The sequence below is a fragment of the Mobula birostris genome, chromosome 6 (assembly GCF_030028105.1).
Source record: "Mobula birostris isolate sMobBir1 chromosome 6, sMobBir1.hap1, whole genome shotgun sequence".
Taxonomy (NCBI): Eukaryota; Metazoa; Chordata; class Chondrichthyes; order Myliobatiformes; family Myliobatidae; genus Mobula; species Mobula birostris.
The window spans coordinates 134,962,921-134,989,674 of NC_092375.1; the positions used below are offsets into that span (position 1 = coordinate 134,962,921).

The 26,754-nt window shown below is 42.5% G+C and overlaps 2 protein-coding genes across 7 annotated transcripts in view; both read left to right on the forward strand.

The window, feature by feature from the left end:
• The window catches only part of LOC140199897 (thrombospondin-type laminin G domain and EAR repeat-containing protein-like), an 83,559-nt gene extending 79,549 nt beyond the window's left edge, over nt 1–4,010 (forward strand). The window contains exons 11-12 of the mRNA XM_072262401.1: nt 2,757–2,858; nt 3,704–4,010. Of these exons, the coding sequence (XP_072118502.1) occupies nt 2,757–2,858; nt 3,704–3,857 (256 nt within the window). The 3' untranslated portion in view covers nt 3,858–4,010. The remainder of the gene's footprint in view (nt 1–2,756; nt 2,859–3,703) is intronic.
• An 11,270-nt stretch (nt 4,011–15,280) lies between these two features.
• The window catches only part of fastkd2 (FAST kinase domains 2), a 34,654-nt gene continuing 23,180 nt past the window's right edge, over nt 15,281–26,754 (forward strand). For 3 of the 6 annotated variants that reach the window (XR_011886408.1, XM_072261387.1, XM_072261392.1), the window contains exons 1-4: nt 15,294–15,378; nt 16,760–17,546; nt 21,938–22,041; nt 26,383–26,491. Coding sequence is in view for 5 of the 6 variants with exons in the window: in XM_072261387.1 (XP_072117488.1) it covers nt 16,821–17,546; nt 21,938–22,041; nt 26,383–26,491 (939 nt within the window). In the remaining variant the exon portion in view is untranslated. Of the gene's footprint in view, nt 15,379–15,398; nt 15,744–15,772; nt 15,791–16,759; nt 17,547–21,937; nt 22,042–26,382; nt 26,492–26,754 lie in introns of those variants that run through there. The other 3 variants (XM_072261389.1, XM_072261390.1, XM_072261391.1) reach the window with 3 other exon arrangements.

Below are 26,754 nucleotides of genomic sequence, written 5' to 3' on the forward strand. Positions count from 1 at the left end.
TTTTCCTCGCATGAATATAGTGATAAGTCAATTATCAGGGAAGCTTGAAATAAGTGTTGAACGAACTTCCATTAGAAGTGGTAGAGGCAGGTTCGATATTATCACTTAACGAAAAATTGGATAGGTATATGGACAGGAAAGGAATGGAGGGTTATGGGCTGAGTGCAGGTCGGTGGGACTAGGTGAGAGTAGCGTTCAGCACAGACTAGAAGGGCAGAGATGGCCTGTTTCCGTGCTGTAATTGTTATATGGTTATATAAGTAAGTCAATAGCATCATAACATTTTAAGTAACGTTTGGATATGAAACACGCAGCACATATTTTCCCTGTATGAACATATAAAATCATTGCAGCACACCAGTATCGTTGAATCAGTGGGAGCCCTGGGCTTGTTTTCCTGCAACAAGATGGTCCTATCGAAGGGTGATGGGAGACAGCGATACTCGAATAGGGTTCCTTATGTCCAGTTTATTCTGCAATTTAGTTTTCATTGCATTCATTGCAGAGATACGTTGGAAATGGAAGCAACATTTTCAGTGCTTTCGTGGCTATCTCAGGATATTCAGCCTTGACTTTGATTCAGAATGCCGGCAGAGATGTTATGTCACACATACTTTTCAGCCCGCTGTCATTTGCAAGCTCGAGGAATTGATCATCTTCCTGCGCTGACATGGATGACACGCGAATAATGACCTCACGTGCGTAATGAGCTCTGTGACAGGGAATGAGGAAAGGTGCAGCTGACTCATATCACCAAATCGTATCGTTTCCTCACGGCCCGGTAGCACAGGCTTTGTGACCTTGTACCAGTCCGCAGCCCGGTGGTTGGGGACCACTGACCTACCCAGTATGTCTTTGGACCGTGGGAGGAAACCCAAGCATTCCTCAGGGAGGATGTACAGAGACTCCTTACAGGACACTGCTGGAAATGAACCCCAAACTCCAGAATGCCCAGAGCTGTACTAGCACCAGCCCACATTGTTATCATAATTATTCTTTATAGTATTATCCAGAGTCTGCAGGATTTTTCTGATGTTGGAGAACTAAATTAGAGAGATTTTCAAATTCAATCCGCTGAAACTGAAAACATGTGCTCTATGAGTGAACAGCGTCCTCCTTGCACTGGTTTAACTGGGGTGTTATTTCCAATGACTATGACAATGAAACAGACTATTCCTCTGACGATCCAAACCAAACTAAAAGTAGCAACGCTGGGACGTCAGTATAACCTTCAGGTATTATCAGGCCCACAGACTTATGCCGAGAATCATACCAAACAACAAGAGACTACTCAGCCCATCATTCTGTGCTGACATTCTTGAAAGTGTCCCCCACTCTTGGCTCCTTCCATGCAATCCTAATGGGTTGTTTTTTCTGTTTCTAGTCTAACTCCCTTTAGAAAGTTAAAATTGAATCTTAGTACACCAATAATTTCCGTGTAATAACTATTTTGCACCATCTCCCAGGCAAGATCTGTTCATGTCCCATTTGAGAAATTGCTTCAGCACAGAGCTCAAACCCCAGGAACCCAGTCAACCAACCTCTAGAGCGGCATTCAGATTTGCGAGCAACAGCACCATCTGGTGGCTAACATTGGAACTCCCCTCCATGTTTCTCAACACGTACAAAATACAAGCTGGGAGCATCTATGGAGGGAAATAAACAGTCAACTTTACAAGACCATAAGACCATAGCGTATTCCATAGGTTCCAATGAGATCTCCCCCCAATGCTTTTAAATTACATCAGACAGAATTGTTTGTACATCCCTCATCCATGTTGTGGGGAGAAATTATTTCCTCATGGTTCTGAGGTGAGTCCCAGCCCAGTCAGGTGTAACTGCTGCTGCATTTTCCAATGTAGAGAGGTTTCCTTCAACAAGATGCAGACCAGAGGAGGGAGTTTGACTGAGTGGGTTCCCTTATTTCTATTTTCTTTTATTCCTTCATGACCAGCTACCCCTCCAATTAAAACACAGGACCAGACAGCCTCACCCCAGAAGTGATCTCATACCTCTCCTCACTGACCTAGTCCCCGGTGTGGTGAGGACAGTGCAGTGACACAGCTAACAGAGCTGCTGCCACACAGTGCCAGAGACCGGTTCAGTCCTGACCTTGGGTGGAGTGTGTGGGGAGTCTGTACGTTCTCCCCGTGACTGCGAGGGTGTCCTCAATGGAGCAGAGATGAGCGGGAATTTCTTTGGGCAGAGGTTGGCGAATCTGTAGGATTCATCGCCACAGATGGCTGTGTGGTCAAGTCATTGTGTGTATTCAAAGCGTTCTTGACTAGTAAGGGCACCAAAGGTTAAGGAGAGAAGACAGGAGAAAGGGGTTGGGAAGGAAAATAAATCAACCATGAACGAATGGTAGAGCACACTCAAAGGGCCAAATGGCCGAATTCTGCTCCTATATCTTATGGCCTCCCAATTGTCCCACCCTGTCAATCCCGCCGTGTATCTAACCATTACAGACAAGGGAACAGAAGCCTGGGTGCAGGTGGGATCTGGGTTTGCCACCTGTGCACAAATGGAGGCTAACTTATGAATGGGAGCTGGTTTTGCAAAGGGGCCTTGGTATGAATGGTGCCTGATTGTGAATGGGTCTGGGAATGAATGAAACTGGAGCGGGTGGAGACCGAAATGTGATCTGAAGTCGACTATGAAGCATCTTGAAAGAACCAGGAATGAGTAGAACCTGATGAATACGGGAGTAAGGTCTGTACCATATTCTCATCCCTCTGCTCTTCTTGTTGTTGCAGTGCCGTTGACTGGGAGTTCTTCACAGTGGGTGATGACAGCTTCCTGGTTGTGGCAAACTCATATGACGGCTCTAAGTTCTTTTTAAACAGTGTTATATACAGGTAAGTACCTCTGTCAGGTGAGGGTAACCCACCAAATCCTGTTCACACTCTCTCTGCTCACTGAAGTACACTAACTCTCGTCCTGATGGAAGATTGAGCTTTCAGTTCCTGTCCTTGATTTTTTTTTCTGGTTCTCTGAGTTGTGTGCTCTCTCCCAACCCACCCCCTCCCACCTCCCATCCAGCCCCGAACTGTTAGTAATCTCCAAGCTTTCCGATTGCTCGACTGCGACTTCAGATCACCTCATCACTGGCAGCTGGGCTTCAGCTCTTGAAGCCCCTTCTAAAATGTTCTCCCCAGATTTGTCTGACACTTGATCTCCCTTCACCATCCAGTACCTCACTCCCCCAAGATACCACTTTAAACCAAGCTCTTTGGCCGCTTCTAGTATTTCCTTATGTGGCTCGATGTCAGATTTTGATTGCTAAGGCTTCCGTGCAGTGCATTGGGGCCTTACTGTGCCATACAACAGGAGAAATGCGCTTTATTATTTATTAATTTATTTGTGGTAACGTTACTTGTGTGTTGTGTGTGAGTAATATGTATTGTTTAGGATGGTAGCTTGGGTTGAGGTGTTTGATGTTAGGGTTTTCACCAAGCTTGGCAATTAGCTTGCAGATGCTTATTGAGGATATCACCTCATCTGGTAATGAGACGCCTACAAGCTAATTGCCAAGCTCGGCCAACAGTGCAACACCAACGTGTACTGTGTTGTGCGCTTTGGTCTGGTGGAACGTTGTTTCGTTTACCGGTATACAGTTGAATGACAATAAACTTGAACTTGAAATTAAAGTCACCTTCCAAAATAAAATGGATGTTGCTTCAGAGATTACATTGTCTTGCAGGTGGCAGGGCTACGAAAGCTTTGTTCCGGTCCATCGCCTACCAACATACGGCTGTACAGACTGGGAGCAGTTCAACACGGAGGAAGGCTCGTACCTCATCTACTCCAGTGCGAAGGAACGCATTTCCAAGGTGCTCAGACTGAAAGTCTATTGACCCAAGAAGTAATGTGGTCAGAGCTTCACAGATCATAGAAACTCCTGAACAAGAGGACCCTTCGCTCCAGGGGTCTTTGAATTGGAACTAATTTACCTCAGCGAACTAGGTTACACGTCAGAAGGGACAATCCTGCTTGCTTATGAAGAATTTTTTTTTGTTGTTGGATGATCTGCTTAATACCAAGCCAACTCAACCATGCTCAGGAATTATCAGAAAAGAAGGTATGCAGGACAAACCCAAGTTCAGAAGCTGTTCTGTGAATGCCAGTGTGGAAGCATTACTGATGAAGGCGTTTTAAATAGTTTTCTTTACTAATTTTTATTTAGGTTACTTCCCTTCTCACTGCATCAGGAGAGCTGGCTGACTACAGCCTTTAATGAAAAGTGATGGGTGCCAATGAACCATTTGGATGGACAAGGAGTTTGCACTGTGTGGTCTCTATTTATTTATGTATATCTATTTCATGTTTTGCACACAGTGGCACACAGTGCTGACACTCCCACCAGCACTAACAGGCTGGTCAAGTTGGATTTGGAGGGGATAAGGGAGCAGGACTCCCTAGGGCCACAGGCCCAGCTCTCCATCGAGTTACACTCCACCAAACAGAAAAGCTTTAATAAAGTTGTTTTGTTTACAATCTCATACCAATTGAATTCAGGGGCAACCCCAACACCAATGACAACTGATAACCGTCTCACCAAGTTCCACCTTTCCATTTGGGCAATTCTAAAATATAGGAACACTTTTACAGCATTTAGCTCATTCAGAGTGAGGAGTTTTGATTGGCATCCTTCACTCCCCGAGTTTCTTGCAACTGAAATAACTGGAGAAGGAACATTCCCAGCTGCCTTTGTCTCTCAGTACTGTTTTCAATGCAGAGAGCTGAAAAACCCTCTGCCATTCCCAGGAAGAGCCTTGGGTCAATTTACTACAAGAGACCTTTTGGAGCAAATCTACCAAACAATGGACCAGACCTGGGTTGAAGCTTAAAGCTGTAATTTGAGTGGAATTCTAGTCATTACTTGGAATTCACTGGCTCATTAAAGAACATCTGGCTCAGAACTGATATTTCAAATTCTAGCCCAGGGGTAGCTTCCAGACATGCTGTTCAGTTCAGTCCAATGACACGGGTGAAAGAGGAACCCTGGTTATTACATGGGATTTCAGAATATACCAAACTAATCAAGTCTCCTTTAATGCCTTCATGTTGGTCACGAATGGTTACTTTTCATTTGTACCTCAATTCCCATTTTTGTAAAGTAGAAAAAATCTTGCAGCCTGAAGCCGGTAGTCTCCAGACTATAGGCAGCCCACCTTTACCTGGTGCTGCCTCTTTACTGGTGGTACTTATTTCTCTAAATCGGATCAACCTTTTTAAAAATGGTTGGGTTGTCAAAAATGAAGCCTGACTCGTGTAGGTGTGTGAATGCCTCTTGTGTCGAGTATTTTTGTAACCAAGACTCTGCTCATGATGTGAAACCCTGTGTGAAACTTTGGTTGGTTGGAGAAATGGATTGATTTTAAGCACTTTTACATACACAGAGTTTCTCTACGAAAGTCACATTCTTACTCCTGGAACCCAAGTGAAAGGGAAGTAACAGCAGGAGTGAATGTTTTAACTACCTTTCAATTTCTTATCACTTTAATTGGTAAAACAGTTTTCTAAAGTACCATTACTTGTATCTTTACATTCTCACCTCAGAGGAGAATATGACATGGTCAACTGACTTGCAGCTCAAATACTGGTCTGACAGGCCAGCATTGTCACAGTTAGCAGCCTTATTGCAGTTATGTGTCATACGGAGAAAATGTACAATTGTATTGTGTGAAGGTGTTGTAAATACCGTATGTTGTTTATTCCTATCTAAACAGCAAACTGTTGGGAAGTCTAGAACATTATGAAAATCGTGAACTTTCTCTTGATACTATAACATTTTCAAAATACTTTTTCTAAGTAGTGGAATAATCATGTTGCATTTTCCACCATTGTGTCTTGGAATGGGAATGCACTGATGTCACTGCAAATAACCAACATGAGGTTTAATATAAATTGCTTAAGAAAAACATCTGATATAATAATGGCATTGCATTGCCATGTGAGATTTCTTAAAGTCTTAGTTAAATGGTAAATGAAGAGAAGAATAGTTTAGACACACAGACACCAGAGCGTTGAAGTGCACCACCCACTGAAAGTTTTCTTTGAAAATGTTGAACACCAGAATGAAGGCTTCTATGAATTTCACAATATTCTCTGCATTGGAGTGGCATCAAATAAGGAAAATTTAACAGCAGTGTTTATAGATTTTATAGGGGGAACTTGATTCCACTGGCTGTAGTGCAGGTAAGCAGGGCCCACACATTGAAAATAATCGGCAGGACAAAGAGAACAGGAAATTTGGTTGGTTCTTATGCACAATGACTGCCGACCCCTAAACACAAGAACTTCTGCAGATGCTGGAAATGCTGAGTAACACACACACAATGCTGGAGGAACTCAGCAGGTCAGGCAGCATCTACGGGGGAGGGAGGGGAATAAAGAGTCGCAGTTTCAGCAGGACTGGCAATCCGGAGCACGTTGCCGGAAAGGGTGGGAGACCAGTGGTGAATAGGGAATTGGACAAATTCTTCCAGGGGAAGATTTGCAGGGCCTTGAGGGAGGGAATTGAGTAGGTTCTGGTGGGGGGAGGGGTATGCTGAATGAGACAGACATAATGGGCTGAATGGCCTCACTTGGTGCTATACCCCTTTAGGATCTCACTATTTAACCCATCCGTCCATCCTAGAAAGCAAGGTATTTATTTTATATAATATATATTCTTCAAATGTTCTAGAATTAAAATATGAATAAAACTGAAAGAAATCTTACTGTGTTGATTATCAATGCTCTGATCATTCTCAGTACACTTCGAGGGAACATAATTATATACAACTCATAACCCAATGGGTTTGTTGACCTCAATATATGCAGTAATTTATCTGCCTCTGAAATACAATATAATTTGTTCAAGGGTTCATATGTATGATAATAGGATTACGTACACGATTCTTGATCAGAACTGGTTTAATCCTCGAATCTGCATCAATGAACGACACATTGCTAAGACAATTCACTTTAATGCACTGTCACACACTAACATGCTGTAACATGCTGCTGGCCTGGTCAGTGAGAGGTCAATCACCCTTTTGAAAAATAATGAGAAGGTACATCTGTATTTAAGAAGCTTGGTGACACTGGATAGGAGTAGCCTCACTATAAGGAGATTAAAAATAATAAAATATATTTGTTACTAATTTAAAGCATTCTTACTTTGAATTCTGTAATCTGTTTTGCAGTGGAAAGTGGAAAATTTAAGAATATAATGAACTCCCATTTTCATATTATTAAGCCTTTCCCAGATAGGGATATACAGTTGGTCAGGTCAGTACCAGCTCTCAGTGCCTTCTTATCAGTCCCATTCCAATACTTCCTGTTCATTCTCTCTTATGTGCCCTTCCCCTGACTTCCCTGGCACCCCACTTGCACACATGGTAAATTGTGACAGCCTGTTAAACCGGCCACGTAATCTTTGGGATGTTGGTGGAAACCAGCACACCACGTGGTTACCGGAAGGAGTGTAAGCTCCACACAGACAAGGGCAGTCAGGGTTGAACCTGTGTTGCTGAAGATGGAAGGTAGCAGCACTACTACCCTCCTTAACCACACGGTATAAGAGACAGAGAAAACAAAAATAAGCCCTTCAGCCACCAAATTCACGCCAGCTATTAACCACTCTCTAGTCCTACATTGATGCCATTTTTAATTCTCTCCATATTCTCATCTACTGTCTCCTGGACTCTACCACTCACCCACACACTGAGGGCAATTTAAAGTGGCCAACTAAGCTACCAGCACACACACCTTTAGAGCATGGGATGAAACCCACAAGGGTTTAAAAAAAATCCACACAGACAACACCCAAGGTCAAAATTGAACCTGGGTTCCTGGCGCTACAAGTCGGCAGGTTTACTAAGTGTTTTGTTCTCACGATTGTTGAAATGTTCTGAGTGTTTTGCTTGTAAACTCTGAACTGCGGCTGGTGCTGGGTGTGGACACCCACTGTCCTGTACTCTCTGATCTCAGCTCAGCAGGCAACCAACATTCCTTATTGACACAAGGAATTTAGCAACATTAAAGCAGTGTGCAAAAGGTATCATAGCTGGGACACCTCACTAGCCTCCTTTGGTTTGAATGCTCCAATGGCCAACTTATAGATTTTCAGTCCCCTAGCTTCTCCATGCCTTCAGCACACGTTGCTTATGCAGCCATTAAGGAGTGCCTCCAAATCAGGGTTTTACTTTTGGTATTGGTTTATTATTGTCAAACGTACTGAGAGACAGTGAAAGGCTTTTGTTTCTGTGAATCCAGTCAGATCAAGGATCAACTTTATTCATTTGTATGTATTAGAAATTTGCCGTGGTGTGTTAGTCATGCAACAAAACTCAACAACGTTCAACAATGATAAAGAATAAAGAATTACATAAAATACAAAGTTAGAGGTTAGAGTACAGATATGGAATAAAATGTGCATAAATTACCGGGACGTATTTACAATGTGAACAGCATCATAAAAAGGAGTTTCAAGTGTTTACAGTGCAGTGCCTGAGGTAATAAAATAGACAGTGGCGGGGGTGGGGGGCTAACTAGAACAGTTGATCAGATGAACTGCCTGGGGGAAGAAATCTTTAAGATGGCATGATGAGACCATGCCCCACATGAGTACATTAATCAAGTAAGAAGAAAACCAGAATGCAAATACAGTGTTAAAAACATTCTAAAGATATTTTTATAAACTTTTGATGAAGATCTGGCTCTAACTTCTCCACTTCTGAGTATCTCATTCAGACAACAGACTTTCTATTGGGCATGAAGATTTTCTTTTGGGCCAGATCAGCAGATTGGAATTCTCTGTTCCATCAGCATCCCACAGCAACCGTTCACAGATGTTCTTGTGATGCTGGTGGGACAGAGAATTCCAGTCTGCTGATCTCCTGTGTCTTTATTACTTACTATGATCAAGAAACAGACCATTCAGCCCCATCTTTGCTGGCAATCCCTTGTCCCACACCCCCAAATTTCCTTTTAACCTCTCTCTCTTGTTCCCATCAATTCCTTCCCACCTCCCCCCCCCCCACCAATTCTACCACTCTGTTACACACTGGGTGCTGTTTACAACAGCGAATTAACTTACCTCCCCACTTTAGAGATTAATTAACTCAACAAAGATCAAGTATTAAACCTTCCACTTGAGTTCAAGCTGACAACTTTGGTCAGACATGTTCCCGGATGCCTTATTGCACCTCCAAACCCCTCACTTGATCTACATCTACAATATTTTAAAATTGAAAAATGCACAATATCAGTGGGCATAACCAATGTTAAATTGTTTCTCTGAAAACATATATTCAACATGGTCCTTAATATTAACACTCCCATGTGTACTCCTTAGTCCTAATTACCTCTTCCTCTCCCACCATCCAGGAATTCAAGCAGCCCTTCTAGGTGAAAGGTATATTTTCTATCATGGGGAGCTACACTTAGTTCTCATAATGTAGATTTTCCTACCCGGAGAGCACAGGTGTGGACTGGGTGACTGATTTGCAGAGTGACTCCATTCAGTCTAAACGGTGGCCATTAGGTTCCAGTCATCTGTCACTTTAAGAGCATATTGATCCAATGAAAAGACTATAAGACGTAGGAGCAGAATTAGGCCATTTGACCCATCAAAAGAGAGCTTGGGAAGTAACTAACAATAAACAAAGAGATGGCATATGAATTATCCAGGTATTTTATGTTAAAATACCTTTGTTTAAAATATGACAGAGGAATAAAACATGGAATTGACTGGAAAAGATGAAGAAATCGTGGCAGTACAATCATCTTGATTGCGTTAACCCTCCCCACCAAAGAAATTGAAAGGGTTTTCCAAAAGTCAATATTGCGTTTAACCCGCTCAACTTTGTTTCACCAATTCACTTGCAAAAGGTCATCTGGGTTTTTTGTAACAATCACACCAAGATAGGAAAAATTATCATAAGTTATTTTAAAGGGAATGGACTGTAAATACGCTGTATTAACCACTGCAGTGACTGGCATTAGTGTTAATTATTATACCCTTTACTTGGAATTATAAAGCCATTAGAATTACTAAAATCACTTGTCAAAGCCCAAGGAAGCAGGTGGTTTTGCCCTACCAAACATTAAAATGTATTACTGGGCTGCCCACCTATCCATTCTTGCATGGTGGAAAAAAGGCTCACCTTCTACCTCAGACTCGTGCCCAGCATCATTACTCATAGAGCGAACACTTTGTAAGAAGACTTCCTTACCCGCTCTCCTTAATAGCCCCACTGCAGTTAATAAATCATATTTTAGTAACAGCTTCGTGGTTGGCAGCACTATAAGAATTTGGAAGCAGATTCAACTACACATTAAGGCCCCAAAAACTTATATTGACACTCCAATTTGTGACAATCATTCCTTTTTGCCTGGCCTGAATGATACTGTTTTTTCTACCTGGAAACAGAGAGGCATCTGTAGTGTAGGTGACCTATATATTAATGGAAACTTTCCCTCATTTGCGCAGTTACAAGCAGTTTACAATATCCCTGCGTCTAGTTTTTTTTTGATATTTACAAATTCAAGATTATGTTAGGAAATATATAACTAACTTTGAAGTTTTAGACAAACATGAATCCCTGGAGGCAATAAATAAATTTGATCCTGTTACTCGTAGTGCGGTATCCTATTTTTATCAGATCCTACATAATGGAGCTCAGGTGAATACTGCAGGTTTTAAACAGGCATGGCTGGATGAATTGGGTATAGAACTGACAGAGGAGGTGTGGGATGAGTGTTTAAAGAGTATGCATGATTGTTTGGTTAACGTCAGACACAGACTTATACAGTTTAAAACAATACATAGACTCCATTATTCCAAAGAAAAGTTGCACAGTTTCTACCCTGATGTTTCACAGTATTTTTCACTGTTTCTCTGAGGCTTTTGGGAAGCGGTGGGAACCAGACCCGCTCATAGCCATCCTTGGAGCAACAAGCTCCCTATCTTCAGCCAATATGTATGAAAAAATGCTCCCTTTTTTTCTTGGTTTTATGGCTACCTGAAGAAGAATTTCATAGTTGTATACTTTGATAATAAATGAACCTTTGATCTTCACTATGGAGGATACACACAGCAACATCCCAAAAATAGCCGAAAATTTGGAATTGGAAGAGAAGGGCAAACTTGAAAATGTTACAAAGACCAGGGCAGGGGACCTGGACAAATTGTTGGGGCCGTGGGATGACAAGTCTCCAGGTCAGAGTTGACTTCTTTATAACCTGTTAATTAAAGCTTATAGTGAAATAATTGATCATTGCTTTTATTTTTCTAAAAGTCAGAATTTGGGAAGGTTTCATTAGATTGGAAGCAGCAAATATTAGTCCTTTATTCAAAAAGCTGGGAGGTATAAAAATACTGCAGAAAAACACAGCTTAACATCTGTCATGGGTGAACAGTTTATTATTAAAGATGGGAGAGCAGGACATCTGAAAAAAATTCAATTAATATGCCAAAGTCAACAAAGTTTTGAAAGAGAAATCAAGTTCAACCCACTTATTGGACCTCTTTGAAGAAATAATGTGCTGGAATTCAAAGGGAATTGGTGGATGTACAGTACTATGCTTAGTTCTCTAGAAGAAGGTAAGGAACCGCATCAAAAATTATTTTGGAGAATAAAATCCCATTGTTTTGGAAGTAACATGTTCAAACTTCAAAGTAAATTTATTATCAAAGTATATATATGTCACCATATACAAATATGAGATTCATTTACTTGCCGGCATACTCAATAAATCCAAGAAACATAATCCAATCAATGAAAGACCACATCCAACAGGACAAACAGCCAGCCAATGCGTAAAAGACTCTAAACTGTGTATTTATAAAAAGAGATAATAATAAATACATAAATAAGCAATAAATATTGAGAAATGAGATTAAGAGTCCTTGAAAGTGAGTCCAAAGGTTGTGGTGGGGTGAATGAAGCTGAATGAAGTTATCCATATTTGTCCAGGAGCCTAAAGGTTGATCGGTAACAACTGTTCCTGAGCATGGTGGTGTGAGTCCTGAGGCTCCTCTACCCCTCTTCCTGATGGCAGCAGTGAGAAGAGAGCATGACCTGGGTGGTGGGGGTTCCTGATGATGGTTGCCCCTTTCCTGTGACAACGCTCCATGTAGATGTGCTCAGCGGTGGAAAGGGCTTTGCCCGTGATGGACTGGGACATTTTGTAGCTGATGCACTATCAATTACTCCAAAAGACTGGAAGTAGAGTAAATACTGAAAGGCAGTAAAATGTGACCTAGACCGTGCTGAGTATCTGCCCTGGACTGAGAGGAGGAGCAGTGGCACAATCGCCTTTATTCAGGGTTCTGTGGGAGGAGCCACAGGGGCAGTCAGCAGAGGGGAGTGTCCAGACAGGTAACCCAATTACAACATATATATATGGTTTACCACAGTAGCATTTTCCACTCTAGGGCATTGGTGTTTCCATACTAGTCTGTGATGCAGCCGGTCAATATACTCCCCATCATACATCCATAGAAGTTATTCCAAAGTTCAAAGTAAATTTATTATCTAATTACAAATATGTCACCATATACAACCCTGAGATTCATTTTCTTGTGGGCATACTTAATAAATCCATTAACGATAACAAATTCAATGAAAAACCACACCAAGCAGGCAGACAACCAGTGTGCAAAATAAAACAAACTGTGCAAATATAAAAATAAAGAAAAAAAGGAATAATAATGATGAAAATAATGTCATGCCAAATCTTTGCAAACTCCTAAGGAAGTAGAGGTGCTGCTGTGCTTTCTTTGTAATCGTACGGGACAGATCCTCTGAAATGGAAAGTATTAACAGTATTAGTAGTTTAATTGGTCACTAGAGCTAGAAGGGCCTATTACCGTGCTGTACATTTAAATGAATTAAATTGCATACTGTATGATCTTGTGAACAGGATTTCTGGATGAATGTAAGTGCACTGGGAACTCTTCAGAGGAGGTTTACTGGACTGATACTGGTGCAGTCGGACTGGTGCATCATGGTCTGGTATGGTAATGAGAATGTGCAGGAATGTAAAAAGCAGCAGAGGGTACCGAATCACAACCATGAGAAAGCCTGCAGATCCAAAGCCACACACACAAAACCCTGGAGGAACTCAGCAGGTCAGACATCTCCCCACCATTGACAGTATCTACAGAAGGCAACATCTATCATCGAAGATCCCCACCATCTGGACCATGCCACCTTTTCGCAGATACCATTGGGCAGGAGGCTGAAGTCCACACCACAAGGTCAAGAGAAGCTACTTCCCTTCAACCATTTGCTTGCTGAACCAACTGACCAAACCCTAATCACTGCCATTTAGCAACACCATAACCATTTTGATCACCTTGGACTAAAATGGACATTTTTTGTTCCAATTTTGTTTTCTTATAAAAATTATGTAGGAATTCATGATTAATTTATGTTTTTCTCATGGACGCTCGTGTCTGTGAGCTGCAAGTAAGTTTTTATTGTACTTGTGCATACATTTATTTAGGCATATGACAATAAATTTAACTAACATTCCTAATCAGTCCTGATGCAGAGTTTTAACATAAAATGTCAACAATTCTTTCACCTCACATATGCTGCCTGACCCACTGAGTTCCTCCAGCAGATTTTTTTTCTAGATTCCAGCATCTGCAGTCTCTTGTTTCTCCCTTTAAGCGGATGGGTTGTCCAGTGAGAAAAGGCTGGGCAGGCTGAGCTTGTACTTGTTCGAGTTTGGAAGAATGAGAAGTCACTTGATTTAAACATGTACAATCTTGAGGATAGATGGAAGGGAGTTTCTCATCTTGTGGGAGAATATAGAACAAAGGGTTGACACATGTTTTCCTCTCAGAGGATCAAGAGTGATTTGAATCCTCTTCCTTAAATAGCTGCAAAACTAGTATCTTTAAATAGCTTTCAGTTAGAAGGTAGGTAACCTCTTAATAAGCAAGGGAGTGCAATGCTATTTCTAGAAGATGGGGAACAAAGAGTTGAAGTTACAATCAGATTAGCTAAAGGTCTGGCCAATATCAGACTAGTCTTGAAGGCTGAATATTGCCAGTACAGTATATTGCTGTTCTCCACCATATTCCCATACTGACTCTTCACCTTTTCCAGTGAACCCCCAAATGAGCTCAAGTTTGTATCAGAATTGGTCAATTATGATGAGACTTCATTAACCTTTAATGCAATCTCACTTTTTCCCTTTCCATGAACTCTGACCTGCTGAATACTTACAGATTTTTATTTTCAATTTCCTGCAAGTGCTGTTTTGTATCTCACTGTTCACATTGTTTCTTCTCCTCCCCCTCCCCTGTTCATATTTATATACATCTCCTTCCATTTCCATTACATTTACATTTTATAGTACATTTCCTGAAAGATCAACTGTGATTACCTTTGCTCAGCCAGAACCACCACGATTTTGTAGCATTCAGTCTCTTTTATCTCAGCCCAATTACAGGCATCCTCTTTTTCTCTCCATCGTTCCCTATTGCTTTGCACCTTTTGACTTTCTCTACTTCTGCTAAAACTGTTTCTCTTTGCACAGTAGCTGCACAATCCACCGAATGTTTACAGCGGTTTTATCCCAAACGTCACTTGCCATAAAAGTGGCTATTCCTCGTTCAGTCTTACTTATAGCTTGCCTTTATTCATCATCCTTGTGTATGTCTGATTTTTTTTAAAAACCCTCGATCTTTAGTGCACACGCAACAAGCAGTTCTCAACTACTTCCACGAAAGAGTACTTTCTCAATTTCACTCCTGGGCAGACTAACTCTGATTTTAAAATTATATTATGTTGCAATTGTACAGGATGTTGGTGAGACTGTGCTAGGAGTATTGTAGTACTTTCGTGCGGTTTTGGTCGCCCTATTAAAGAGGGAAAATGCAGAGATTGACGAGGATGCTGTTAGGTTTTGAGGATCTGAGTTAATGGGAGATTGGGCTGGCTAGGACCTTATTCTTTGAACGTAAGATATTGAGGGATGACCTTATAGAGCTGTATAAAACTATAATGGGTATAGATAGGGTGAATACTATAGTTTTTTTTCCCCGGGGAACGAACGACTGATGGGTAGACCTTTAAGGTGAGAGGTGAAAAGAGTTAAATTTCTTCATTTGGTGCTCATATTATTTGTCTGAGGAAGAGTGAAATCAAACATTACAGTTAGGTCTTGCAATCAGCATGAGGAACACTGATACAGAATTGGTACGTTTCCCGAGCAACAAGCGGACGACCTCCAAATTTGGTCCCGAGGAAGTAATCGTCACTTCCGCCCGTGACGTAACGTGAACCGCGTCATTTTTACGTTCCAGCATGGCGGCGTCCAGAGGTCGGCCGGGGTGGATGAGGTGAGGGAGCGAGAGAAAGAAAAAGGGTGAGGTCATTGGTGGAAGTTTGGTCCGAAGTGTAACCTGCCGACCAGAGATGGGCTTTGCCCACGTTCTGTGGTTTGGTGGGTCGGCCACCATAAGCATTCGTGCACCTCGCTATCAGAGTCCTCTCTTCCTCTTCAGTCCCTCGGCATTGAGGGTGACTTGCGTGTACTTCAGTTCTGAAGGTGCAAGATTTGATTTCATTCAACGTCCGATGGCCGTTGGATAACAGCCAGCGCCTGGTATTGACAGATGGAGGCAGAGGCTAAAGTTAATCGGAAATTAAACTGTGCTACACGTGGTTGCACACACAGATTATGTAACACAGCATCGCTGACCCAGCCTTGGTCTTAAGAGACTCTGCCAGGTCAGTTAGAACGCCACCATCCAAACGGGAAACTGAGGACGTGATAGGTAGGAACTACAGAGAGGTTATCACTCCTATGATACAGGAGGCAGGCATCTGGGTGACTCAGAAGGAATGGAAGTGGGTAGCCATTGCAGAGTACCTTGAAAAGCCTCGATGGGGGGGGGGGGGTGTGGAGAGAATGTTTCCTAGGGTGGGGAGTCTAAAACCAGAGGGCACAGCCTCAGAACAGAGGGACGTTGCCTTAGGTGACTGTGAAGGCCAAGTCTTTGGGTGTATCTAAGGCTGAGGTTGCCCCTTCCAGTACTATGTTGTACCCTGGATATTTGAAACTGGACACTAGGCAGCTATCCAACGGGAAAAGCAGCTGCAGTTTCTAAACTGTGGGATCAATTTGTAAATTGTAACAAAACACAACAAAGCGATTTTCGACAGGCAGAATGAGCCACCTACAGGACAGCCTTGCCTGTAGTACACTGTGTAATCCAGGCCGCATCCTGGCAAGTCTCTTCTGCACCTTCTCCAAGGCTTAGGCAAGCATGCCATGTGACACCCTTACTACGCCATTATCTTGTGCGACCATTTTTAGGGAGCAGTGGGCTTGGACCCCTAAACCCCTCTGTACATCAACACTGCTAAGGATCTTGCCATTAACAATGTATTGTGCCTTCACACTTAATCTCCCAGTGTAACACCTCACATGTGGCTCTAATGAACTCCATTTGCCATTTCTCCACCCATATCTGCAACTGATCTATATCGCGCTGTATCCTTTCACAATCTTCTGCACAGTCGACAATGCCACCAGTCTTTGTATTTTAAATGACAACCTCAAAATCTATATCGCGCTGTATCCTTTCACAATCTTCTGCACAGTCGACAATGCCACCAGTCTTTGTATTTTAAATGACAACCTCAAAATATCGCAGACATTTTTGAGATTGTCACCTAATAATGCCTTTCAAGTTTCAAAACTACTGCAAAATTAACCATCTTTTTTTTTTCTCTTGTAACAGCTTGTAAGGAAGCAGTGTTGCACTGTTTTCAGTTGACGTGAGTTGGCTTGAGTGCGTCATCATGAATGCCCATCCAGCCGGGAGTCAGCTTTTTAGGATTTTAAGACTGTGCAGCTCTTTCCCTCGAGCATTTACTGCAACTGGATATAGAAGTTGTAGCACTTTGGTCCAAAAAACTGGATTTCTGTCATCAAGGAATCAAAATGGCTTCACTTACCATTTGAATAATTGTATGAGCTTAACTTTAGTCCACTTCCAATCTTCCAAAAGGACTTCCCACATTCCAAGCAAAGCAGAAGATGTAAATAACCATGAAAGGGAAACCAGAGACTCTAATGTTGAAACCACTATTTCCCTTAACGAGTCAACAAATGCCACATCCTCGCAGTTCAGAGAACCTACCGCTGAGGTTTCTTCCACAGAGCAGAAAAGCATGTCACTGATGGAGAGGAAACGAGTTTGGGAACAGTACTACGATGAGCTTCAGCAATGCACCTCTCCCAGTGACGTGTTGGACTTGTACAGGCAATCTGACGTGACCTGGAAGCATATCAGCAACTCCCTAATGGCTATGTGGGAAACCACAAAGAAATTGTCGGACGATCAGAAACGTTATGAGCGGAAGCTGATGTTTGAGCACCCTGTCTTTGAGAAGATTTGTCAGCAGACCTTGAAGGAAGTTCGGCTAATGAGATATAGTGACTTGGTGTACAGCCTTTTCGCTTTGGTAAAAATGGGAGTGTCCCAGGATAGCCATGTTATTCATACACTACTGAGGGCCTCCCAGGTAAATACAACCATAGTCTTACTGTTGACTGCTGGACAGAATTGTATGCCGACTCATTGCCATTTTCCTCTGATACAATATTACCTTATAGAACATAGAATACTACAGCACAGTACAGGCCCTTTAACCCACGATGTTGTGCCAACCATGTAACCTACACTAAGATTAATTTAACCCTTCCCTCCCACATAGCCCTCCAAATTTCTATCATCCACGTGCCTATACAAGAGTTTCTTAAATGTTGATAATGTATCTGTCTCTACCACCACCCCTGGCAGGGCATTCTACCCACCAATGTCTGTTTAAAAATAAAACCCATCTCTGACACTCCCCCATACTTTCCACCAATTGCCTTAAAAGCATTAGCAATTCCAGCCTGGGAAAAAATCTCTGGATTCCATTTGATCTGTGCCTCTTGTCATCTTGTACACCTCTAGCAAGTCACCCCTCATCCTTTTTTGTTCCAAAGAGAAAAGCCCTAGCCCCCTCAACCTGTCTTCAGAAGACATGCTGTCTAATTCAGGCAGCATCTTGGTAAATTTCTTTTACACCCTATCTAAAGCTTACACATCTTTCCTATAAGGTGACCAGAACTGAATGTTTTATTAAAATAAAACATTCTTTTACATTTATAATTTAGTTCCTCTGTTGACAGAAGTGCAATGGAGGGGGGGGGGGGGAGGTAGATACTAACTTCTGAAGATAGCATTCCTAAATTTGCAGAGTCTTCCGCCCAGTTACCGTACAGCAGTAATGTTCCATTATATCAAGGAGAACTTTTAGTTTAAAACTGATCTAATGAAATTTCTGTACTAAACAAGAGTGCGCATTTTGTGACTAACAGGAGCCTTTGCTCTTGTACTGGTGTTCGTAATCACGATTGCATCTTGGAATTGGTTGTGGGTTACGGATTTTTATTAGATGAAGTTATTAGTGACCAAGTGTCATTTGCTGTCACTCCCGTGAAAACCAAATGGGCAGGAACTTAAGAGAGTCAGGGGAAATGGGAAATGGTACAGATTGCCAATGTGTCTGGGTTGCATGCTAAATTTCTACCTCATTTTTCACTTATCCCCAAAGTAGATAAAGGCTATGCCTTATATTCAGTTAGTCTGCCAATTCAGCCAAATGCCATCTTAAGTTCCTCTCACTGACTTTGCTTTTCCTTAATTCGCAGTTTTTTTTATTTGTTTTCCCTTTCTGGCAGAGTTAGGGAAAGTAAGTCAGTCATTATTGAATGGCAGGGCAGACTTGATGGACCAAATAGCCTAATTCTGCTCCTGCCCTTGTGATCGTATGGATTGGGTGGTATTTTGTTTGATTTGGAAATTTTCCCTGCTTTTTGCAAAGAAAGCTAATGACTAATGTTCTGTTTCATTGAACAGACAGTGTTTCAGGTGAACTGAACTTGGAGAGTAGGCACAGTTCATAGCTCAGCTCTCCTCCTTGCGTGATTTGTTACTATGAACGTCTTGGAGTCCAGGAGTCGAAGTTCTCTCCTGACAGCACACCACTTCTGCTGGCTCCATCCTTCCCATTAGACAGGAATTACTCCGCCATGATGATGGGACATTGAATAAGAGGAGTATGAATCTGACTTTTACCTCAGCTGGTCATTGCTTTCCATGTCTCTGTGTGCGATTCGTGGTTTTGGCAAGGTGGTAGTGAGGAAGACGTGTATCTCGCCCCCCCCCCCCCACAGGCAATCCCCTGAACATTGGATATACAATCAGTGCTCACTTTACTAGGTACAGGAGTGGACTCTGGTGTGTTATTTTGCTGCTGTAGCATGTCCACTTCAAGGTTCAGCATGTTGTGAGTTCAGAGATGCTCTTCTGGGCTTGTAACACATGGTTATTTCAGTCACTCTTGCATTCCTGTCAGCTTGAACAATTCTGCTCTGACCTCTCATTAACAAGGCAAGTTCACCTACAGAACTGCTCACTGGATGTGTTTTGCTTTTCTCACCATTCTCTGTAAACCTTGGCAACTGTCGTGCATGAAAATCCCAGGAGATGGTCAGTTTCTGAGATACTCAAATCACCCTGTCTCGCACCAACATGGTCCAAGTTACTTAGATCATACTTCTCTCCCATTCTGGTGTTTGATCTGAACAACTGAATCTCTTGACCATGCCTGCATGCTTTTATGCATTGAATTTCTACCACATGATTGGCTGATTAGATATTTGCATTAACTGGCAGGTGTACTTAATAAAGCAGTCACTGAATGTATATTCAGTGTTCAGAGGATTGGTTTTAGGGTGGCTGTGTAATTCAGACCAATAGAGCAGATTTTATTAGGGTCCTCAATCTGAGCCTCAAAATAAAGACCCTCACTACCTCAGAACTACAAGGATTGGCTCACAAGTGCCAGCCTGGTTAGTGTTGTCCATACCTTTAAGAAATCGAATAGTGAGATTGTGACGATGTTTCTCAATATGATTTTAGACCCCAAATTGTGGTTTCATAGAACAGTGATCTTCAAAATTGGTAAAATGGTATATTATTGTCACATGAACTGACGTAACGGTGAAAATTTTAATTTTGCTTACCATCCTTTCAACAGTGCATTGAAATAATGCAAGAGAAAACAATAAGGGAGCGTAGAATAACTTGTTACAGTTTCAGAGAAACAGACAATAGGTATAAGGCCATACCAGGGGACTGTCCTTGAGCATGGTGGTACTTGCTCATTGGGAGGAGGGAGAGGAGAAGAATGCCCAGGTAAGTGGCATCTTTGGATATGTTGACTGTTTTACCAAAGCACAAGAAGTGTCGACAGAATCCATTGAGAAGAGGCTGTTTGCTGGGGGATGCTGAGCTCTGAAGTTGCTTGCGGTCATGGATACAACACTCTCTATGATGCATTGATATAAATTGGTGAGGGTCAAAGTGAATATGCCAGATTTCTTTAGCCTGCTGAGGAAGTAGAGGCATCGGTGAGCTTTTTGGCCATGGCGTCTAATGTGGTTGAAAGTCAAAGTACATGTATTATCAAAGCACATATATGTCACCAAGTATCATGAGATTTATTCCCAGTAGAACAAAGAAGTACAATAGAATCTATGAAAAACTACACATAATGAATGACAAGCAGCCAGTGTGCAAATAAAGGCAAACTGTGCAAGTACAAAAAGAAACAAATAAGAACAACTAAATAAAGAAATAAATAAATGCATAAATAATACTGAGAACATGAGTTGTAGAGTGCATGAAAGTGAGTTAGACCAGGACTACTGTAGGAACTTGAAGCTCTCAACCCTCTCAATCTCAGCACTATTGATGTAAAGAAGAGCATATGTACACTTCCCTTCCTGAAGTCACTTTTGTTTTCCTGTCATTGAGTCTGCTCTGCCATTCCTTCATGGTTGATTTATTATGCCCTCAACACTGTTCTCTGCCTTGTCCCTGTAACCTTTGGCGGAGACATCTTGTCACTAGGATTTCTATCTCCCTCCTGTACTGTGACTCAGTATGTCAGACACAGCCCACTACAGTGGTATCATAGAAACATAGAAAACCTACAGCACAATACAGGCCCTTCGGCCCAAAATGCTGTGCCGAACATGTACTTATTTAGAAATTACTTAGGCTTACCCATAGCCCTCTATTTTTTGAATCTCCATATACCTATCCAGGAGCCTCTTAGAAGACCCTATTGTATTCATATCCAAACCTATAAGAGAAGTTTGAACACAATCTGGCTGCAGACTCGTGAGTGTACATGCAGTAGAGTGAGGGCAGAGGATGCAGTCCTCATGTTGAAAAAGAAGTTTGACTAATTGTTGTTTGTGACTGAAGTGTATTTTGTTTTCGTTCATATGCCATACTAACTAATTAGCCTGTGCAAACATGAGGAAATCTGCAGATGCTGGAATTTCAAGCAACACACATCAAAGTTGCTGGTGAACACAGCAGGCCAGGCAACATCTCTAGGAAGCGGTACAGTTGACGTTTCGGGCCGAGACCCTTCGTCAGGAAGTTGCGTTCACCAGCAACTTTTATGTGTGTTAATTAGCCTGTGCATAGTTTTAAAAATACTCAATTTTCTGAAACATACCAGTTAAACTCAGGGAACAACAGGAATTCTGCAGGTGCTGGAAATTCAAGCAACACACATAAAAGTTGCTGGTGAACGCAGCAGGCCAGGCAGCATCTCTACGAAGAGGTGCAGTCGAAGGGTCTCGGCCTGAAACGTCGACTGCACCTCTTCCTAGAGATGCTGCCTGGCCTGCTGCGTTCACCAGCAACTTTTATGTGTGTTAGTTAAACTAAGGGATTTTGTTTTACCTGTCGTCATTAGTGTAACTACTAGACAGCAAGATAGATTTTAGACATGTGTGACTACAGAAATCATTTCGTGTGTTCATTGTGTCTTGCTGTTTGTAGGAGCGTCTGAACGAGTTTGATGAGCGGGCTCTCTCGGTGCTGTCCAGCTGCTTGAGAAGCATGGAGGAGAGTAAAAACGTCGTTGCATTGCGGGCAGGCCTGAGGTAAGCTGATGATAAACAGATCTATGCGCACTGTATAAAGCATAATTGTAGCTCCTTCTGAGAAGACCATAAGACATAGGAGCAGAGTTAGGCCATTTGGCCCATCGAGTCTGGTCTGCAGTTCAATCATGGTTGATTTATTATTCCCTCAACACAATTCCCCGCCTTGTCCCTGTAACTTTTGGTGTCCTTACTAAGAAACGATCAACCTCTGTTTTAAATATACCCAATGACCCAGCCTCCACAGCCATCTGTGGCAACGAATTCCACAAGTTCTCCACCCTTAGTATAGGAAACATCCTTTCTACATCCATACTATCTAGGCCTTTTTGTACAGAATCTTACAAACAGTACAGAAGCAAGTCCTTCAGCCCATCTCATCCATGCTGACCCAAATACCGGCCTGAGCTAGTTACATTTGTCTGTGTTTGACATATATCCCGTTATACCTCTCCTATCATGTACCTGTCCCAACAGCTTTTAAAAGTTTTAATTGTTTCCATTTGTGCACTTCCTCTGGTAGCTCCTGCCATTTACACAACACTTTGCTAAAAAAAAAAATTCCCCTCAAATCCCCTTTAAATCTCTCATTTAATAATATAACCAAAACCATATAATAATTACAGCATGGAAACAGGTCTCACCTTAAACCTTTGCCCTCTAGTTTTAGACTTTCCTACCCTTTCTATCCGCCTTACCAATGCCCTTCGTGACTTTATATAATTGTCTGTAAAGTCATTCCTCAGCTTCTTTAAAAATAGTCCCAATTGGGCCAGCTGGTGGCTCAATGATATCGGCGCCAGACCCAGGAGCAGAGGTTCCCGGGTTCGAAACCAGTCGGGTCCGCTCCCGAGTACGCTCTCCATCCGTGCCGGGTTGAGTGTTGAGATCGCAACTCGACCTCGTAAAATAAAGGAAAAAGTACGGCGAAAGTGTCTGTGTGAGGAGTGGCGCGCCACACAGTCAGTCAGTCAGTCCCTCTCCCCCCACCGCCTTGTAAAAAGCCATGAAAAAGTCATCATCACGGATGCAAACGCACAGACCCACACGCACGCAGGCACATGCCAAAAAAAAAGTCCCAATTCAATAGTATGATGACCAGAACTGTAGAGTTAAAAATACACGTGGACTAAGATGTTAACTGATTTGTGCTATCACCAGTGGGATCATCAGTTGATCTGCCACCTGTCTTCAGGAGTTTTGGCCCGCTTATGATCAAGACTCCCTTGAGGTGGTGGCCCAGCAGTGTAAAGCACCACCTCCCACTGGTGAGCTTAAAAACTTGGCATCTGCCTCTATCAGAGTTGTTGGTCACTCCCATCCAACAGATAGTCTGCTCTTCAGGTGTCTATGCAACTACTGAAGGGTTTGCAAGATATGTATACACTGTCTGACTATCTGCCCCTCTGGACATACTTGGTCCACACCCATGCTGATCCTGTCTCTGCTGCCTCAGCTACAGCCCTGCTGGTTGACTTGATCTTTCTTCTAGTGAAGCCAAGGTCACGCAGCCATTTCTGGAAAGTGAACGCAATAAACCCACGGCAGCCTACTTCGAATGGATAGCATGAGACCTTCCACCCTCTGTCTCATGCTATCCATTAACAATATTCCAAGTGTGTTCTTACCATTGTCTTGTACAGTTGTAATATGACATCCCAACTCTTTAGTGCGATTCATATTTTCACCACTCTCTGGGTAAAGAGGTTTTTCCTGATTTCCTGCATTTTGAATTTCGTTGTACAGCATTGAAGCAGACCTTTTGATCCAATGAATCCATGCTGATCGTTAACCACCCATTTACGCTAACCCTGCATTAATGGTGTTCTATCCACATTCCCAACTACTCCCCTGGATTCTGCTACTTGCCTACATGCAGGGGGCAGTTTAGAGTAGCCAATTAATCAACAACCCCTCCCCCCCCCGGTGATATGGGGATATAGGAGGCAACTGGGGCACACTCTTGCTCTCTCTACACCCAGGACTATGTGGCTAAGCAAACTCAAACACCGTCTATAAACTTGCCGACAGCCCAGCTATTATTGACGGTATTTCAGAAGGTGACAGGGAGGTGTACAGGAACATGGTAGGTCAGCTGGGTAAGGGTGTGGCAACAACAACCTTGCACTCGGCCTGAGTAAGACCAAGGATTTGGTTGTGGACTTCAGAAAGGGGAAGTTGAGGGAACACACACCGGTCTTCCTCAGGGGATCAGTAGTGAAAAGGGTGAACAGTTTCAAGTTCCTGGGTGTCAACATCTCTGAAGATCTACCATGGGCCCAACATGTAGGTGCGGTTACAAAGAAAGCACAACAGCAGTTATACTTCATTAGGAGTTTGAGGAGACTTGTTATATCACCAAAGACGCTGGAAAATTTCTACAGATATACCGTGGAGAGCATTCTAACTGGTTACATCACCGTCTGGTATGGAGGGGCCACTGCACAGGATGGGAAAAAGCTGCAGAAAGTTGTAAACTCAGCCAGCTCCATCACGGGCACTAGCCTCTCCAGTATAGAGGACATCCCCAAAAGGCGATGGATGCCTCAAAAAGGCAGCATCCATTATTAAGGACCCCATCACCCAGGACATGTCCACTTCTCAGCGCTACCATCGAGGAGGTATAGGAGCCTGAAGACACACCATCAACATTTCAGGAATAGCTTCTTTCCCTCATTTCTGAATGGACATTGAACCCATGAACACTACCTCAGTATCTTTCCTCTCTTTTTGCACTGCTTATTTAATTTAAATATATACACAGTGTAGAAATACACAGTTATTCTAATTTATAGATTTTATTATTATGTATTACAATGTACTACTGCACAAAACAACAAATTTCATGACATATGCCAGTGATAATAATTCTGATTCTGATCAGGCACGTGGCCAAGTGGTTAAGGCATTGGACTAGCGACCTGAAGGTCGTGAGTTCAAGCCCCAGCCGAGGGAATGTGTTGTGTCCTTGAGCAAGGCACTTAATCACACATTGCTCTGCGATGATACTGGTGCCAAGCTGTATGGGTCCTAATGCCCTTCCCTTGGACAACATCAGTGTCGCGGAGAGGGGAGACTTGCAGCATGGGCAACTGCTGGTCTTCCATACAACCTTGCCCAGGCCTGCACCCTGGAGAGTGAAGACTTTCCAGGTGCAGATCCATGGTCTCGCAAGACTAACGGATGCCTTTACTGATCAGGCAGAAACTACAAACTCCACACAGACAGCACTCGAGGGTAGGATTGAAGCCATTTGCTGGAACTACTACCTACACCACTATGCCCCCTAGAACATCATCTTTATGCCTGTTTGTCAATAGTGTAAAAAATCCCTTACCATATCACCTGACTGTTTTTTCATTCAAGACATAAGAGCCCCATGTTGTTCAATATTTTTTCTCCTCTAATGGTACTAACATGTAGGTACTGGCGTTATCCTTATAAATCTGTAATGCCCATGGTGTCTCTTTAGCTTCACGTATAAATCAAGTATAGTTTGAGAATTTAGGGCAAGAACAGTTTTAAATGTTTTCTTCAATTACGGATTCTGGACAAAGGCCATATTATTCTTTCCTTTGATACTCCTGGATTAAAAATTCTACTCTGTTTCTCCTGTGTACAATGAGATTAGGAACTTTGTGTTTCCTGCACTTGGTTCTGTATCTGCCCCATGGTTGGAAGGTTCTCAGTCCAGGAACCCAGAACAACCTGATATATCATATGAAATATAAAAACAGAAAATGCCAGAAATACTCAGCATGTCAGGCATCTATGGAGAGAAAAACAAGAGTAATTGTTCCATGTCTGAAACCCAAACATTAAGTGTAGTGACTAGCGTAATACTTTGCTGCTCTAGCTGTAGGATCGAAGTTCAATTCCAGCTGCCGTCAGTGATCATGTGGTTTCTTCCAGGTGCTCCCGTTTCCTCCCACGTTCCAAAAGCATACAAGTTGGAGTTGGTAAATTATGGGCATGCTATATTGATGCTAGAAGCGTGGCAACATTTACTGCTGTCCTCAGTACATTCTCGATGCAAAAGACACATTTCATCTACCTGTAACAAATAAAGCTAATTTTTCCACAGATGCTGCCTGCCATGCTGATTTTTCCGGCACTTATTGTTCTACTTTCAGATTTTTAGCATTTGCAGTTTTTTTTAAATTATCATGACCAGCATGCCCAGCATGCAGCAGGGAAGTGGCCTGCTAGAATTTTCACACTTGTATTTACTCTGCTTACCCAAGATGTGCATGTTTCCAAATTGATCCAGCTTCTGAAATATTAAACATTCACACCTGTGGAAAGAGAATTGGACATGGCATTTGTTGTTGTTCCTCACAGGCTACTTGTGGAACTGCGTATCCCAAACATTAAGACAGTGATGGGTCTGCAGACCATGATGAGGTGTATTGGTAAAGAATCCCCACTGCCTCTGAAGAAGAAACTGGAGGTAGGACGCTTTTTAATTCTCAAAATGGAGGTGTCTTCACTTAAGTCAAGCCTTGTTGTCCATCCCTTCTGACTGAGGAGGTGGCGGTGGAGTCAACCACATCCAAACGGCAAGCGGATTGCGTGGTAAAGAAATTGTACGCACGTTGCTACTTTTGGTTGATTGGGGCGTTAAGTACAAAGATTGGCTAGTTATGTTGCAGCTGTATAAAACTGGTGCAGCTACATTTAGAGCATTATGTCCAGATATAAATGCCACATTAC